This window comes from Bos indicus, chromosome 17, assembly GCF_029378745.1.
Source record: "Bos indicus isolate NIAB-ARS_2022 breed Sahiwal x Tharparkar chromosome 17, NIAB-ARS_B.indTharparkar_mat_pri_1.0, whole genome shotgun sequence".
Classification (NCBI taxonomy): Eukaryota; Metazoa; Chordata; class Mammalia; order Artiodactyla; family Bovidae; genus Bos; species Bos indicus.
The window spans coordinates 3,963,800-3,978,216 of NC_091776.1; the positions used below are offsets into that span (position 1 = coordinate 3,963,800).

The following is a 14,417-nucleotide window of genomic DNA, read 5'->3' on the forward strand; positions in this document are numbered from 1 at the left end:
TCATTTACAAACCATAATATCTAATGAGATGAACCACTCCGTGGAAATAATAATCGCTAACATCCGCCACAGGCGCCTGTCGGCCTGTGTGGGCACCCGGGTCTCCATTCCTGCGGGCGTTCTTCTTGCCTCCTCAGCCTGAACAGCACCCCGGGTCACACGCCCAGTGCTTCACTGACTCTGCTGCATATCGGTCTCAACACAGGACCCTCTGATGGATTCATTACTGCCCTGTCTTTGTGACAGGGAAATATCTGCGGTCAGACCGACTTACCCAGAGATGCACTGTCCTAACCCAGGGCTTTCTGACTTCAGACCCCAGTAAACCACACAGACCCAGTTCTGGCTGAAGATGAAGCAAGGTCACTTCCTTCACACATGGTTCCCAGCTTACCAAGAGAGTTGCACAAAATCCAGGATCAGCTCCTTGCTTTTAAATTTAATGCATTCATTTAATGCCTTATTATCTAGATTCTAAAAATTAACATATGGAAGTAGTATCTTTCTTTTAAATCACTGTGTATCAAATATTTTTGAGTCATTGTGAGGAACCTCTAGGTCGATGCTTGCTTAAAAATTTATTTAGCTCACACATACTTCTATAACATTTCAGAAAGAGAAAAAGAGGGCCCTTTTTAGAATTAGAAACAAGACTTTTTAAAAGAAGGAAAAAGCAATATGATTCAGGGAGCAGAGTAACCAGACAGTAATGAGAACCTCACACATAACTAAAGGCTGAAGATCAGCATCAGGGATATAGAAGACTGCTTTAAATTCTTCAAAACTGAGTATTTATTTCATCAGTTTCATTTCCATAGAAATACATAATTTACTGCACCTTGGGTTATATACGCTCTCTCAAGTAACTATGGCTGGAGAAACTTATCAAATTCTGAGGAAGACGCACACAGTTCATTTTAAAATATACCCTCTAGGTATTTTAGTATCCTGTAAAGCTTAATGGGGACACAAAACAGCACTTTTTTTTTCTGAGAACAATACATTTGGCTGAAGGACTTTAACATTTTGTCTTGTTGCTCCTGAGAGCAGTCACACACAGAAGGGACAGCTGGGGGACAAAGAACACCCTCTCCAGACATGGATGAGTCCCCTGGCAGAAAGCTGATGGAAAGTCACTTAAAATCTATTCATTTCTGCTGTTTCCTAATGAACTAAGCCAATTGCTACAGATAATTCACATATCAATAATGGACTGAGATCATGACTGTCTCATAGGATAAATAAAAGCCTAGAACCATGTTTTTCCAATTTGGTTGCAGTTTTGATAAAACAGCACTCTAGACAAAATTTGAACAGTTTTAGTCATTTTAGTAAGCAGGTCCTCATTCAATAGTTTATACATGGTTGTTGTTCGGTCGCTAAATTCCAACTCTTTGCAACCTCATGGACTGCAGCACACCAGGCTTTCCTGTCCTTCACTGTTTCCTGGAGCTTGCTCAAATTCATGTCCACTGAGTCAGTGATGCCATCCAACCATCTCATCCTCTGTCGTCCCCTTCTCCTCCTCCTTCCCTCAATCTTTCCCAGCATCAGGGTCTTTTCCAGTGAGTCAGCTCTTCACATCAGGTGGCCAAAGTATTGGAGCTTCAGCATCAGTTCTTCCAATGAATATTCACTGGATGGTTTACATATAATTAAGTCAGAATGGACTCAGTTATAACTAGTGATAGAAGGACCACCACCAGACCAAGACTGACCCTTAATGAAGGATCCTAGGACCTTATTGCAGCTCTCAAATTTAACCAAAACCCTTCCTGCTGAGTCTCATCCACAGGCCACTCCAGGTAGGTCTTGGTGTTCATGATCTTCCGCAGCTTACAGAAGCGCTGGGGAATGGCCTTCTTGTCAATGGGTTCCAGCAGAATCAGAATGGCAGCATCATTGTTCTCATCAAAGAGACGGAAATGGGAGAAGTCCAGCTCATACTTGCACCACTCGCTCTTCACAAAGTTCTCCGAAAGCACAAAGATGGTTTTGTGGCTCTTTTCAATGGAGTCAATGATGTTGTCGATGATCCACTTGCCAGGAATGAAGTCTCGCTTGTGAAGACACAGCTTAAAGGGAGGGTTGAACTGCTCCAGCTCCTGGACCATGAGGTTCTCCACCCAGTAGGAATCCCGCTCGCTGTAGGACACGAAGGCGTCGTAGCAGATGTCCCTGCGGGGAGCCTTCCTGGGCTTCCTCTTGGCCTGCAGCCACGCCCACATCATCTTCATGTACCACAGTCCGTGGAAACGGTGACACAGCACCCCCGTGAGCAGGAGCAACAGGAAGAGGGCACAGCAAGCGGCGGACACCACGGCCGCCCTGTGGCATTCAGAAAGGGAGAGCCGGGCGTCCTGCACCCGCTGGCCCCGCACGTGGGAGGGAGAGTCACAGTGGTAGTCATCGGGCCAGTCGACCAGGACACGGCCCAGTGCCTGCTGTCCCTGTGTGAAGGACAGGAAGTCACAGGAGCAAATGAAGTTGTTGCCACCGGCCTCCAACGTCTTCAGTTGCTGAAAAGAATCAAGTTGTTCCTTTGAGAAAGTATTTATTATATTTCTGCTAATTCTCATAACTGATAACACGGGTAAGAAGGAGGCATCTGGTAGAGTCTTCAACTTATTTCTGGAAATATAAAGTTCTTTGAGTTGTGGCAAAATCAAAGAAAATGAATCGAGATTGTTATTGCTAACATCTAAAATTTCCAGGGTCTGGGGAAGGCACTGGGTTAAACTGTGTATCCTTGTGCTGGATAAGTTCAGCTGTTTCATTTTGCCTGGCCACTGACAAGTTTCAGGCATTGAAAGAAAATTATTCTTACTGATATCAAGGCTATTCAGATTTTCCAGAGTAAGCAAAAGTTCTCCCGTTTTTTCTAGTGATTTCAAACGATTCTGCCTTAAAACCAAGGTTTGAAGGAAGGGCCAGGCATCCTTACAGGCTGAGTTTTTCAAGGTTTCTTCAGACATTAAGTTTTCACTGAGATCCAAATATTCTAATGATTTTAAATGTTGTGAAAGTAAACAAGGAACCAGAAAAACCTTACTGTTTTCTATTGTGACTCTTTTAACTTTGCCTGTGAGTGGATATATACTACTCAGATCTTGAAATAAGAAAAACTGTGGAATATGCAACTTCCGTATTGTTAACGTCTCCACATTACCTAGGTGTCTAATTCTGTCCAAACTCAGTGCTCTAAAATCGCCAATTCCATCATGGGTACAGTCATCAAACTCTACTTCTAAGATCCCAGAAACATAGTTAAACAGTTTGACAACTTCAACAAAACTTTCATCGGTGAATTGCACATTTCTAAATATAAGCTTTTTAACCGATGTACTCATTTCACTGATGGATGCTTCTGAAAAATGGAAAGTGTGCAAATTAGTATCTCTCAGTTCTAAACAATCTAAGGAACTTACAATATCTACAAGAATGTCCACGAGTAAAACAGGCTGCTTCAGATGTAGAATCAGATGGCTAATGTTCTGGATTGACTTTAAACTCTTTGGCACATATATCTGCAGATTTTGAGCACTGATCTCAAGCTCCTCAAGAAAAGTCAGTCCAGTGAAATCCTTTTCATGAATCTCAGTGAAGCTGTTACTATTTCCTACTTTTAGGGTCCGCAGATTTGGGAGATGAGAAAAAAGAGATGTTTCCCCAAGTGTTTTGTATAAATTTCCCAGTAAGTTTAAGAATTTCAAGACATAAAGGGACCTGAACAAGGAGGATGATAAGTTAGATAAGCGATTATAGGATAAGTCCAAATATTCAAGATTCCTCAGGTGAAAAAAAGAATCTTCCTCCACTGTGTGAATTTCATTGGCCCCCAGCCTCAGAGTCTTCAGGTTCACACACCTCTGCAGGTCTCTGTTGCCGACATAGGTGATCTCGTTGTTGGACAGGTCAAGGCTTTTCACACCTGCCGTGAGACCAGAGGGGATGGAGTTTAAAGATCTGGAATGGCCATCGCAGACACCAGTTGGGTCACAAGACAGAGAAGAAGCCTGGTCAGAGGCTCCTTCCGTGGACAGGATGATGACAGCCCAGACCCATGCTGTCCACAAAGCACGTGGCATTGTCCAGTGATTTGACCTACAAAGAAAAGAGGTTCAAATGAATGACTGTGTTTGACATCATGGCTTAATTCCAGTTCTTGAGAAATGTTCTGTAAGATATAAAACATGGGACTTCCCTGGGGTCCAGTGGTTAAGAAGCCACCTGCCAATGCAGGAGACTCAGCTGCACCACAGCTACTGAGCCCATGTGCTGCAAGTACTAAAGCCCATGCACCTAGAATCCATGCTCCACAAAAAGAGAAGCCACCTCAATGAGAAGCCCACACGCAGCAACACAGACCGAGCCAGCCATAAATGAATGAGATATAACACACATCAGCGCAGTTCAGTCACTCAGTCATGTCCGACTCTTTGTGACCCCAAGGACTGGAACACGCCAGGCCTCCCTGTCCATCACCAGCTCCCAGAGTTTACTCAAACTCATGTCCACTGAGTCAGTGATGCCATCCAACCATCTCATCCTCTGTCGTCCCCTTCTCTTCCTGCTGTCAATCTTTCCCAGCATCAGGGTCTTTTCAAGTGAGTCAGTTCTTCACATCAGGTGGCCAAAGTATTAGAGTTTCAGCTTCAGCATCAGTCCTCCAATGAATATTCAGGACTGATTTACTTTAGGATGGACTGGTTGGATCTCCTTGCAGTCCAAGGGACTTTCAAGAGTCTTCTCCAACACTACAGTTCAAAAGCATCAATTCTTCACACACACACATATACACCAAGAAATAACCAAGAGGGAAATGGAATGTACGAATAGGATAAAAAATGAACTCCCTAACACCTCCAACAACACTAACACAGGTAGACCACCACTGAACAATGACATAAAAAGCACAGTACCACGTAGGAATATGGAGCAGGACCAATCATGGATTGAAAAATGAGTAAATGAATTATAGAGGATGAAAAAGCAAGCAGTTTAAGAAAAGGGCTAGGCTTAACCAAGTGGATTTACCACCTCCTACCTGTACCCTTCAGATCTTCCACTAGAACACACCTCTTGTCTGACCTGATGCCCCCAAGAGTTAGAGGTCTCACAAAGCCAAACAACAGCTCTCTTTGACCACCTTTCACTAGAAGCAGCTCCAGGAAGAATGTGCTCTTTAACCAAAAGAAAAAGGTTCCATGCTCTTCAACCTGTTTTGCACTTAACAACTAGCAGACAGGAGGGATGCTGAGAATCCCAGGCAGAGCAAGGGGGTTTGTTGGGTTGAGGGACAATCAGACCATCAGAACTTTCTCTTCCTGAGAAACTAAGTGCAGAAAGCAGTGTTTGACTTGGTGTGTGTGTGTGTGTGTGTGTGTGTGCACGCGCGCCCGTGCTCAGTGGCTCAGTCATGTCTGACTCTTTGCAACCCCATGGACTGTAGTTCACCAGGCTCCTCTGTCCATGAAATTCTCCAGGCAAGAATACTGGAGTGGGTTGGCATTTCCTCCTCCAGGGGATCTTTCTGACCCAGGGATCAAACCCATGTCTCCTATGTCTCTGCACTGCAGGAGGATTCTTTACCTGCTGAATCACTGAGGAAGCTGTTTGACTCAGTACCTTTTTCAAAAGATCATTTTGGGGAAACAACAATACTACCTTTGCCAATACTCACACGTCCATCTAAGGGTGAGTGTGCCTCCTCAAGGCTCTCTATTCCAATCCGATGTCTACGCATCTGTCTTTGTACTGGCAACATTACATATATGACTCATCTTCATATCCAGAAGAGCAAGGCCTTCCTCCTTGTTCTTCTTTAAGTGAGCCTTGGTTAGTCTTGGCCCTCTGTATATTCTTATGAACTACAGAATTAGCTTAACAGTTTCAAAAACAAAATCCATTGATTTTTAATTGGCAATACCATCAATCTATAGATAATTTGGGAATTATTGACATCATTATAATATTGAAGTTCTCAATTCATGAGCATGATATATTTCTATTTATTTTGGTCTTCTTTATTGCAATAATACCTTATGATTTTTCCATACAGAGGTCTTGGCATATTTTTGTGATATTTATTCCTAGGCATTTGACACTTTTGAAGTTTTAAAAATAGTATTACTTATATATGGCATATACCTATAGATACAGAGAGAGAAATTCAATTAAATTTTACATATTTACCATACATTGAGCAACCTTGCAAAACTAATTCAGCAATTTTCACAGTTTATAAATTCCTGTTTTTTTGCTACATACATAATCATATCATCCAGGCACAATGATCATTTTATTTCCTTTTTTCATTTGATTTCCTTTTTCCTTATACTTTATTCTGTTTATTCATAAATGCTGAATTTTATCAAATTCTTTTTTTCTTCCTGTAACTATTGAGATAATAACATTTCCTTCTTTGTTAATAAACATTGGTGACTACACAGATAAACTTTAGTGTTAAGGCAACCTCGCATTTTTAAAATAAACCCATTTGTCTGGATGTATTATCCTTAAGAATGCTCAAACTACCACACAATTGCACTCATCTCACATGCTAGTAAAGTAATGCTCAAAATTCTCCAAGCCAGGCTTTAGCAATACATGAACCGTGAACTTCCAGATGTTCAAGCTGGTTTTAGAAAAGGCAGAGGAACCAGAGATCAAATTGCCAACATCCACTGGATCATCAAAAAAGTAAGAGAGTTCCAGAAAAACATCTATTTCTGCTTTATTGACTATGCCAAAGCCTTTGACTGTGTGGATCACAATAAACTGTGGAAAATTCTTAAAGAGATGGGAATACCAGACCACCTGACCTGCCTCTTGAGAAACCTGTATGCAGGTCAGGAAGCAACAGTTAGAACTGGACATGGAACAACAGACTGGTTCCAAATAGGAAAAGGAGTTCGTCAAGGCTGTATATTGTCACCCTGTTTATTTAACTTATATGCAGAGTACATCATGAGAAACGCTGGGCTGGAAGAAGCACAAGCTGGAATCAAGATTGCTGGGAGAAATATCAATAACCTCAGATATGCAGATGACACCACCCTTATAGCAGAAAGTGAAGAGGAACTCAAAAGCCTCTTTATGAAAGTGAAAGTGGAGAGTGAAAAAGTTGGCTTAAAGCTCAACATTCAGAAAATGAAGATCATGGCCTCTGGTCCCATCACTTCATGGGAAATAGATGGGGAAACAGTGTCAGACTTTATTTTTTGGGGCTCCAAAATCACTGCAGATGGTGACTGTAGCCATGAAATTAAAAGACACTTACTCCTTGGAAGGAAAGATATTACTAACCTAGATGGCATATTCAAAAGCAGAGACATTACTTTCCCAACAAAGGTTCGTCTAGTCAAGGCTATGGTTTTTCCAGTGGTCATGTATGGATGTGAGAGTTGGACTGTGAAGAAAGCTGAGCGCCAAAGAATCGATGTTTTTGAACTGTGGTGTTGGAGAAGACTCTTGAGAGTCCCTTGGACTGCAAGGAGATCCAACCAGTCCATTCTGAAAGAGATCAGCCCTGGGATTTCTTTGGAAGGAATGATGCTAAGGCTGAAACTCCAGTACCCTGGCCACCTCATGTGAAGAGTTGACTCATTGGAAAAGACTCTGATGCTGGGAGGGATTGGGGACAGGAGGTAAAGGGGACGATAGGATGAGATGGCTGGATGGCATCACTGACTCGATGGACATGAATTTGAGTGAACTCTGGGAGTTGGTGATGGACAGGGAGGCCTGGCATGCTGCGATTCATGGGGTCGCAAAGAGTCCGACATGACTGAGCAACTGAACTGAACTGATTATCCTTTTTATATATTTCTGGATTTTGTTTATAGTATTTTGTTTAGAATTTCTGAATCTACACTCATAAATAAAATTGCCCTTTGAATTTCCTTCCTCCTAATGCTGTTGTTGTTGTTAAATACATTAACAGTTACAGAATGATTCAGATTTTCTTTTTATTCTTTTGTCAGTTATGTTTTTCAAGGAATTTATCAAATTTTCTCCTAATTTGTCAAACTTACTGACATAGTTACTTACATCCTCTTATTATTTTAATGTCTACAGGACCTCTATTCTACTCCTTAGATGAGTTATTCATGCCTGCTTTCTTTTCCGATTGTCTTGTCAGAGGTTTATCATCTTTATTAGCATTTTCAAAAAACCAACTTTCAGTCAACAGAGCCTCGATTCTCTACTTCATTAATTTCTATTCTTATATTACTATTTTCTTCCTTCTGCTTTCTCTGGATTTATTTTAACGTTCTCATTTGCGCTTCCTTGGACAGATGTTTCCTCATTCACTTTCAGCCGTTCCTCACTGCTGACATACCTGCTTCAGGTCATGGATTTTCCTCTGGGCACTAGTTTAGCTATGTCTCCATGTCTCTCTCCACTCTGTTCTTTCCATACTTTGGTCTCTTCAAGTTTCAGTCTAAACATTTTCTTCTGATCTATTTTCTAGTTTTTTTTCTTCAACTATGTTTAATTTACTGTTAAATCTACCCACTGATTTTAAATTTTTTTATTATTACAGTTTTAAGCTATGTAATTTCTATTTGGTTCCTTTACACATCTGCCATGTCATTGCTGCTGCTGCTGCTGCTGCTGCTAAGTTGCTTCAGTCGTGTCCAACTCTGTGCGACCCCATAGACGGCAGCCCACCAGGCTCCCCATCCCTGGGATTCTCCAAGCAAGAACACTGGAGTGGGTTGCCATTTCGTTCTCCAATGCATGAAAGTGAAAAGTGAAAGTGAAGTCGCTCAGTTGTGTCCGACTCTTAGCAACCCCATGGACTGCAGCCTACCAGGCTCCTCCATCCATGGGATTCTCCAGGCAAGATAGTTTCAAATTCTCTGCCAAAATTTTCAGCCTTGATTTTTATCACTTTGAACACAGTATCACAGTCTGACAAGCTGCAGAGCATTTTTGACAGCCTCAGAAGACAGGGAGTTAAGTGTTAAGGTCTGGGGCAGTCATGAATTGGATAGGAAAGGCCAAATTAGAGGAAGATAAGTCCTTACAGAGGTTCCATCACAGCTCTGATTTATCCAGATGGCTCTGGCGGCCTCAATCTCTGAATAAGGACCAAGATCATTTCTGGAATGCTAGTGCTCACGGGTACCTAGCACTAGGCAGCAAAGGAAAATTTGCTTCAGAAGAAACAAGTTTTCAGATACAATGTCCAGTATAAAACAAAAACAACGAGGCACTAACGGAAGCAAGGTAATAAGCACAAGAAGAGCAGAAACAGCAGACAATAGACACGAACCCACAGAGGCCACAGATCCAGCATTGTCCCCACCTCTAAAAGTAACAGAGTTAAGATGAGATGACTATTACTGTTTGCGCCTATGTCTATGCCATTGTCTTCCTGCTTAATCATTGTTGGAGGAAAAATCCTCTTAGTATAATTTTACTGAACAACCAAAATTTACTTGATTTTTGTCCACTTTGTAAGATAGTACACAAATCTTAAGGAATCTATACCAATTTTTTTTTATTATACTAAGATTTAAAGTCAAATATGACTATGCCAAAGCCTTTGACTGTGTGGATCACAATAAACTGTGGGAAATCCTGAAAGAGATGGGAATACCAGACCACCTGACCTGCCTCTTGAGAAACCTGTATGCAGGTCAGGAAGCAACAGTTAGAACTGGACATGGAACAACAGACTGGTTCCAAATAGGAAAAGGAGTACGTCAAGGCTGTATATTGTCACCCTGCTTATCTAACTTCTATGCAGAGTACATCATGAGAAACGCTGGACTGGAAGAAACACAAGCTGGAATCAAGACTGCTGGGAGAAATATAAATAACCTCAGATATGCAGATGACACCACCCTTATAGCAGAAAGTGAAGAGGAACTCAAAAGCCTCTTGATGAAAGTGAAAGTGGAGAGTGAAAAAGTTGGCTTAAAGCTCAACATTCAGAAAACGAAGATCATGGCATCCGATCCCATCACTTCATGGGAAATAGATGGGGAAACAGTGGAAACAGTGTCAGACTTTATTTTGGGGGGCTCCAAAATCACTGCAGATGGTGACTTCAGCCATGAAATTAAAAGATGCTTACTCCTTGGAAGGAAAGTTATGACCAACCTAGATAGCATATTCAAAAGCAGAGACATTACTTTGCCAACAAAGGTCCGTCTAGTCAAGGCTATGGTTTTTCCAGTGGTCATGTATGGATGTGAGAGTTGGACTGTGAAGAAAGCTGAGCGCCGAAGAATTGATGCTTTTGAACTGTGGTTTTGGAGAAGACTCTTGAGAGTCCCTTGGACTGCAAGGAGATCCAACCAGTCCATTCTGAAGGAGATCAGCCCTGGGATTCCTTTGGATGGAATGATGCTAAAGCTGAAACTCCAGTACTTTGGTCACCTCGTGCGAAGAGTTGACTCATTGGAAAAGACTCTGATGCTGGGAGGGATTGGGGGCAGGAGGAGAAGGGGACAACAGAAGATGAGATGGCTGGATGGCATTACTGACTTGATGGACGTGAGTCTGAGTGAACTCCGGGAGTTGGTGATGGACAGGGAGGCCTGGCGTGCTGTGATTCATGGGGTCGCAAAGAGTCGGACACTACTGAGCAACTGAACTGAACTGATGCCCATTTTAAAATTTGTCCTCGCTTCTTTTTCTCTTTAAAAGGTGAAGTGTATATGAGCAGAGGTCTTGGGCTATTTCATATAAATGTTATATGACACCTATTGCATGACCAGTTTTCAACAAATAATAATTATTGATAATGCTAAAACTATGGTTAACAACTTGATACTTAAGGTCAGAATTACTTGTCTCTCCTCACATTTCCTCAAGACATTATAGCAGGGGGCAGAGAACTCTTCAATATAAGACACCAGGAAAGGGAAGGGATGCTCAAGTTAGATGGAGTGGAGTCACATCTAATGAAGGCTGTGGACCTGCACAAAGTATAAAAATCATGTGCCTAAAGAATTCAGAAAGTTGCCAGAGTGGTGAGGAATTATTGGTCCCAGACTTAGGATAGGACAGGAGTCTGAGGAGTAAGCCTGGCATTAGAGGCGATCTAGCTGAGAGGAAGCTGAAGCCCTGTGGCTCAGAGTGAAAGCAGGAGCAGACCTCTCTCCAGGGCAAGGGCTGGGATGCCGAGGTGAAGCCGGACTGGAGAGGGACAGGCTGGTGGCCAGATGCCTGGCAGAGAAGTGCAAGTGGGCTCTCCATAAAGCCAGGCGCAGAGAAGAGGCTACACCTTCTGTGAACAGGGCCCTCACAAATCTCTGCCCTCTGACCCTCGGTCTCCACCTGGCTAGAAGCTAGCATCCTAGAAATCTCCCATAAGGTCTGCCACAAATGCTGGTATGGATCCAAATATTAAAAGATATCAGTTTAGTTCAGTCACTCAGTCGTGTCTGACGCTTTGCGACCCCATGGACTGCAGCACACTAGGCCTCCCTGTCCATCGCCAACTCCCGGAGTTTACTCAAACTCATGTCCATTGTGTTGGTGATGCCATCCAACCATCTCATCCTCTGTCGGCCCCTTTTCCTCCTGCCTTCAATCTTTCCCAGCATCAGGGTCTTTTCAAATAACTAAGAATTTTTCAGAACTTAAGAAAAATGTAAGTTCATGAATTATAAATGTATATTAAATCCCAAGCAAAAAAAAGAATAGAAATTTTCTCATCTAACCTCAAAACAATGGAATAATAGCCCCAAAGGGCTGAGAAAACATACCTGTTAGTCTAGACATTTACATCCATTTAAATAATCATCCAAGAGTAAAGCTAAGACATTTCCAGACATTAAAGACCTAAAGAAGAATTTTATGCATAGACAGTTGTTAAAAGAAGTACCCAAATACATATGTTCTTTAGCAACATGGAAAATAAACCTAGTAAGAATAGATAGCAAGAAGCAACAACCGGATTTTTTTAAACATAATGATAGATAAGGAAGAAGACAGCACTCAGAAACTCAGACATGCCTCTTCTGTATGAGGGCACAGTGATGTAAATTTTAAATGATATTGTGGAGATAAAAAAAATTTTTGACAAGCAATTTACTTAAAGATATTTATGAAGAGGTTACACCAAGATGCCACATATAATTAATTATGCTCAATCAGCAAAATCAAAACAAGATATTTAACCAATCAAATCAAATTCTTAAGTAACACAATGAAAAAAAAATTAACTGACTGCTTAGAAACTTCCAAAACAAGTTGTCAACTTCAGGCAATGTTTGTAAAATGCGTTCACTACAAAAAGTTTAAAGATACAAATGTTTTCTGCTCAGAACAGGAAGAAACAAAATACTGGTGAATAAGGATATCTGCCTTTTTTGTGTCTCTACTTTCAAGTCAGGTCATCCTACTTCCCAGTTGCTTTTTGCCAAGATCTGAGTTAGCAACATTGCAGGCAGTGCAGAGGAGACCTTTTACAAGAGTACAAGCATCTCACCCACCTGAACTGCTCACACCCAGAACAATTTCTATTCTCCCAGATTTTTTTTTCTCCCCAAACAGGAAAAAGTATTTTCCTGCCTGGGATAGAAGTTCTAAACACAAGTTCTCATTTATAGAGGTTCAAAGGGCGTGAAGCCCACCCCGGGGACAGAGGCCAGGCTCGGGGTGCGGGGAGCGAGAGTCCTGGGCAGATCCGAGTCCTGACCCTGTCCCACTTCTGAGCCCTGGTGGGAAATCCCAGCCCTGGAAGCCGGGTCTCTGCGGTAAGCAGTGAGCGCAGACGCACCTGTGCACCCTGGAAAGCTTCCACCTGGGCCCCGTCACAGCCGCTCCGAGTGAAGGAGGCGGGAGCGGCCGGGGCAGGCACAGCGGCCGGCGAGAGGGCGGCCCTTCGGAGAACCTTGGCCACCCGCCCCTCGCCTCCGGGAACGCGGCCGCCCGCAGCGCGGAGCCCCGCTAGGAGGCTCGAGGGCTCTGCGCTCCGCCGCCGCCCGCGGACACCAGGACGCCGAGGGCTGGGCGAACCCCGGCCGCGCCCCCGTCCCTTTCCGGGCGGCCCCCGCTCCTCCCCGGGACTGCGCGGGCGGGGCGGCGGGAGCGTCGCGGCCTCGGGGCCCAGTGCCCCACTCTCCCAGGGACCCGCGCGGCACGACGGGGGTCCCGGGTGCCGCCGACCGGGAAGCGGGGATGCCCAGCGCCCGCGCTCGGCCACCCTGGGGCCCTGCCTGCTTGGCCACCCGCCGGGTCCGGAGACGACTGCGGAGCGGGGATGCCGGCGGATCCTAATTCCTGACCGACGTACCTGGGACTTGCGCGGCCTTGCAGCGCCTTCCACAGCCTCCGGCCGGGAGCGGCCCGGGAAAAGCGCGGGAACGTGCGCACCCCCTCCTCGCGGGTGCGGGACCGCCGGTTCCGCGGAGTGCGCGTAACCCCTGCGGCCCAGCGCGCCGCCGCGCTTCCCCACGGTCTCCGGCGGGGACCGTGACCCGGGTGCTGCCCGGACAGCTGCCGGGTGCTGCCCGGGTCGGAGGAGGGCGCTGGGGCCCGGGTTGCGGGGAGATGCTTCACGCCTCCGTGTGGGATTCCCCCACCACACAGTTAGATTTCGAAACCAACGAGAAGGCTTATTACCCAGCCAGTATTTTCCTGAAGCCTCGAGCACCCAAAGCCTATTACCCTGAAACACTTGGTCTTTAAACTCCACCTCTCCATTCTTCTGCACCCGTGGATGCCCAAATTCAGGCTCACCCCTGCCCCTACGCCCTCTTCAACACTATTTCCCCGTCAGCATATCTACACGGCCCACCTCCACTCTCAAGTTTACAGTCTCCTGCATTAGAATAACTCATCAATCACTATCCAAACCAACGCAGCAGAATTTTGCCTGAAGAGCAGATGAGGATGAGACGGAGTTTAAACATTTCAGTCCTGTGGTGGTCCCTTTGTGGTGCGCTGACTGTCCGTCCGTAGCTGCCTGCCACCTGCCATCCCTGCTCTTAGGATGAAAAGGTGTGGACTCCACTTGCGTCTACGATTTGAGCCTAAGCATTTCCATCCTTGTTTCTCAAAGTGGGTAATTCCCAAAACAAACAGCCTAGTTTGGCTTTCTTCTTTGCCACAGAAACTAGTGAAGCGTGTCTGTAAGGGAAACGAACTACCTTGATAGTCATAAACTACATTTTATTTTCATAATTACATTTGCCCTTCCTAAATTGAGATCAGAGACTAAAGAAGCATTCTTGTTCCTCTTTGACACAGGAGGAAATGCCATGCAAATTCTAAGTGGCAGAAATGAGACTTGAAACCAGAATTTTACCCGAAACTAAGGTTTCTTTCTTTCTATTCTACATGCCTAGTCCTCATTGCAAAGGCACCCCACTCCAGTACTCTTGCCTAGCAAATCCCATGACGGAGGAGCCTGGTAGGCTGGGGTGGCTAGGAGTCAGACATGACTGAGT

The 14,417-nt window shown here is 44.3% G+C and overlaps 1 protein-coding gene across 4 annotated transcripts; it reads right to left on the reverse strand.

Annotated features, from left to right (window-relative positions):
• Nucleotides 1-559: 559 nt before the first annotated feature.
• On the reverse strand, nt 560-13,670 carry TLR2 (toll like receptor 2). Of its 4 annotated transcripts, XM_070768963.1 has the most exons (3): nt 5,684-6,822; nt 3,429-4,104; nt 560-2,519 (listed from the first exon to the last, which is right to left on the reverse strand). In XM_070768963.1, the coding sequence occupies exons 1-3, from the start codon at nt 5,689-5,691 to the stop codon at nt 1,734-1,736; spliced, it is 1,470 nt and encodes a 489-aa protein (XP_070625064.1). In that variant the 5' UTR covers nt 5,692-6,822; the 3' UTR covers nt 560-1,733. The 4 variants fall into 4 exon arrangements, with proteins under 4 accessions (XP_070625064.1, XP_019833578.2, XP_019833577.2 ...); XM_019978019.2 differs by lacking the exon at nt 5,684-6,822 and adding an exon at nt 13,262-13,670 and having other exon boundaries at nt 560-4,104; XM_019978018.2 differs by lacking the exon at nt 5,684-6,822 and adding an exon at nt 12,746-12,962 and having other exon boundaries at nt 560-4,104.
• Nucleotides 13,671-14,417: the final 747 nt, after the last annotated feature.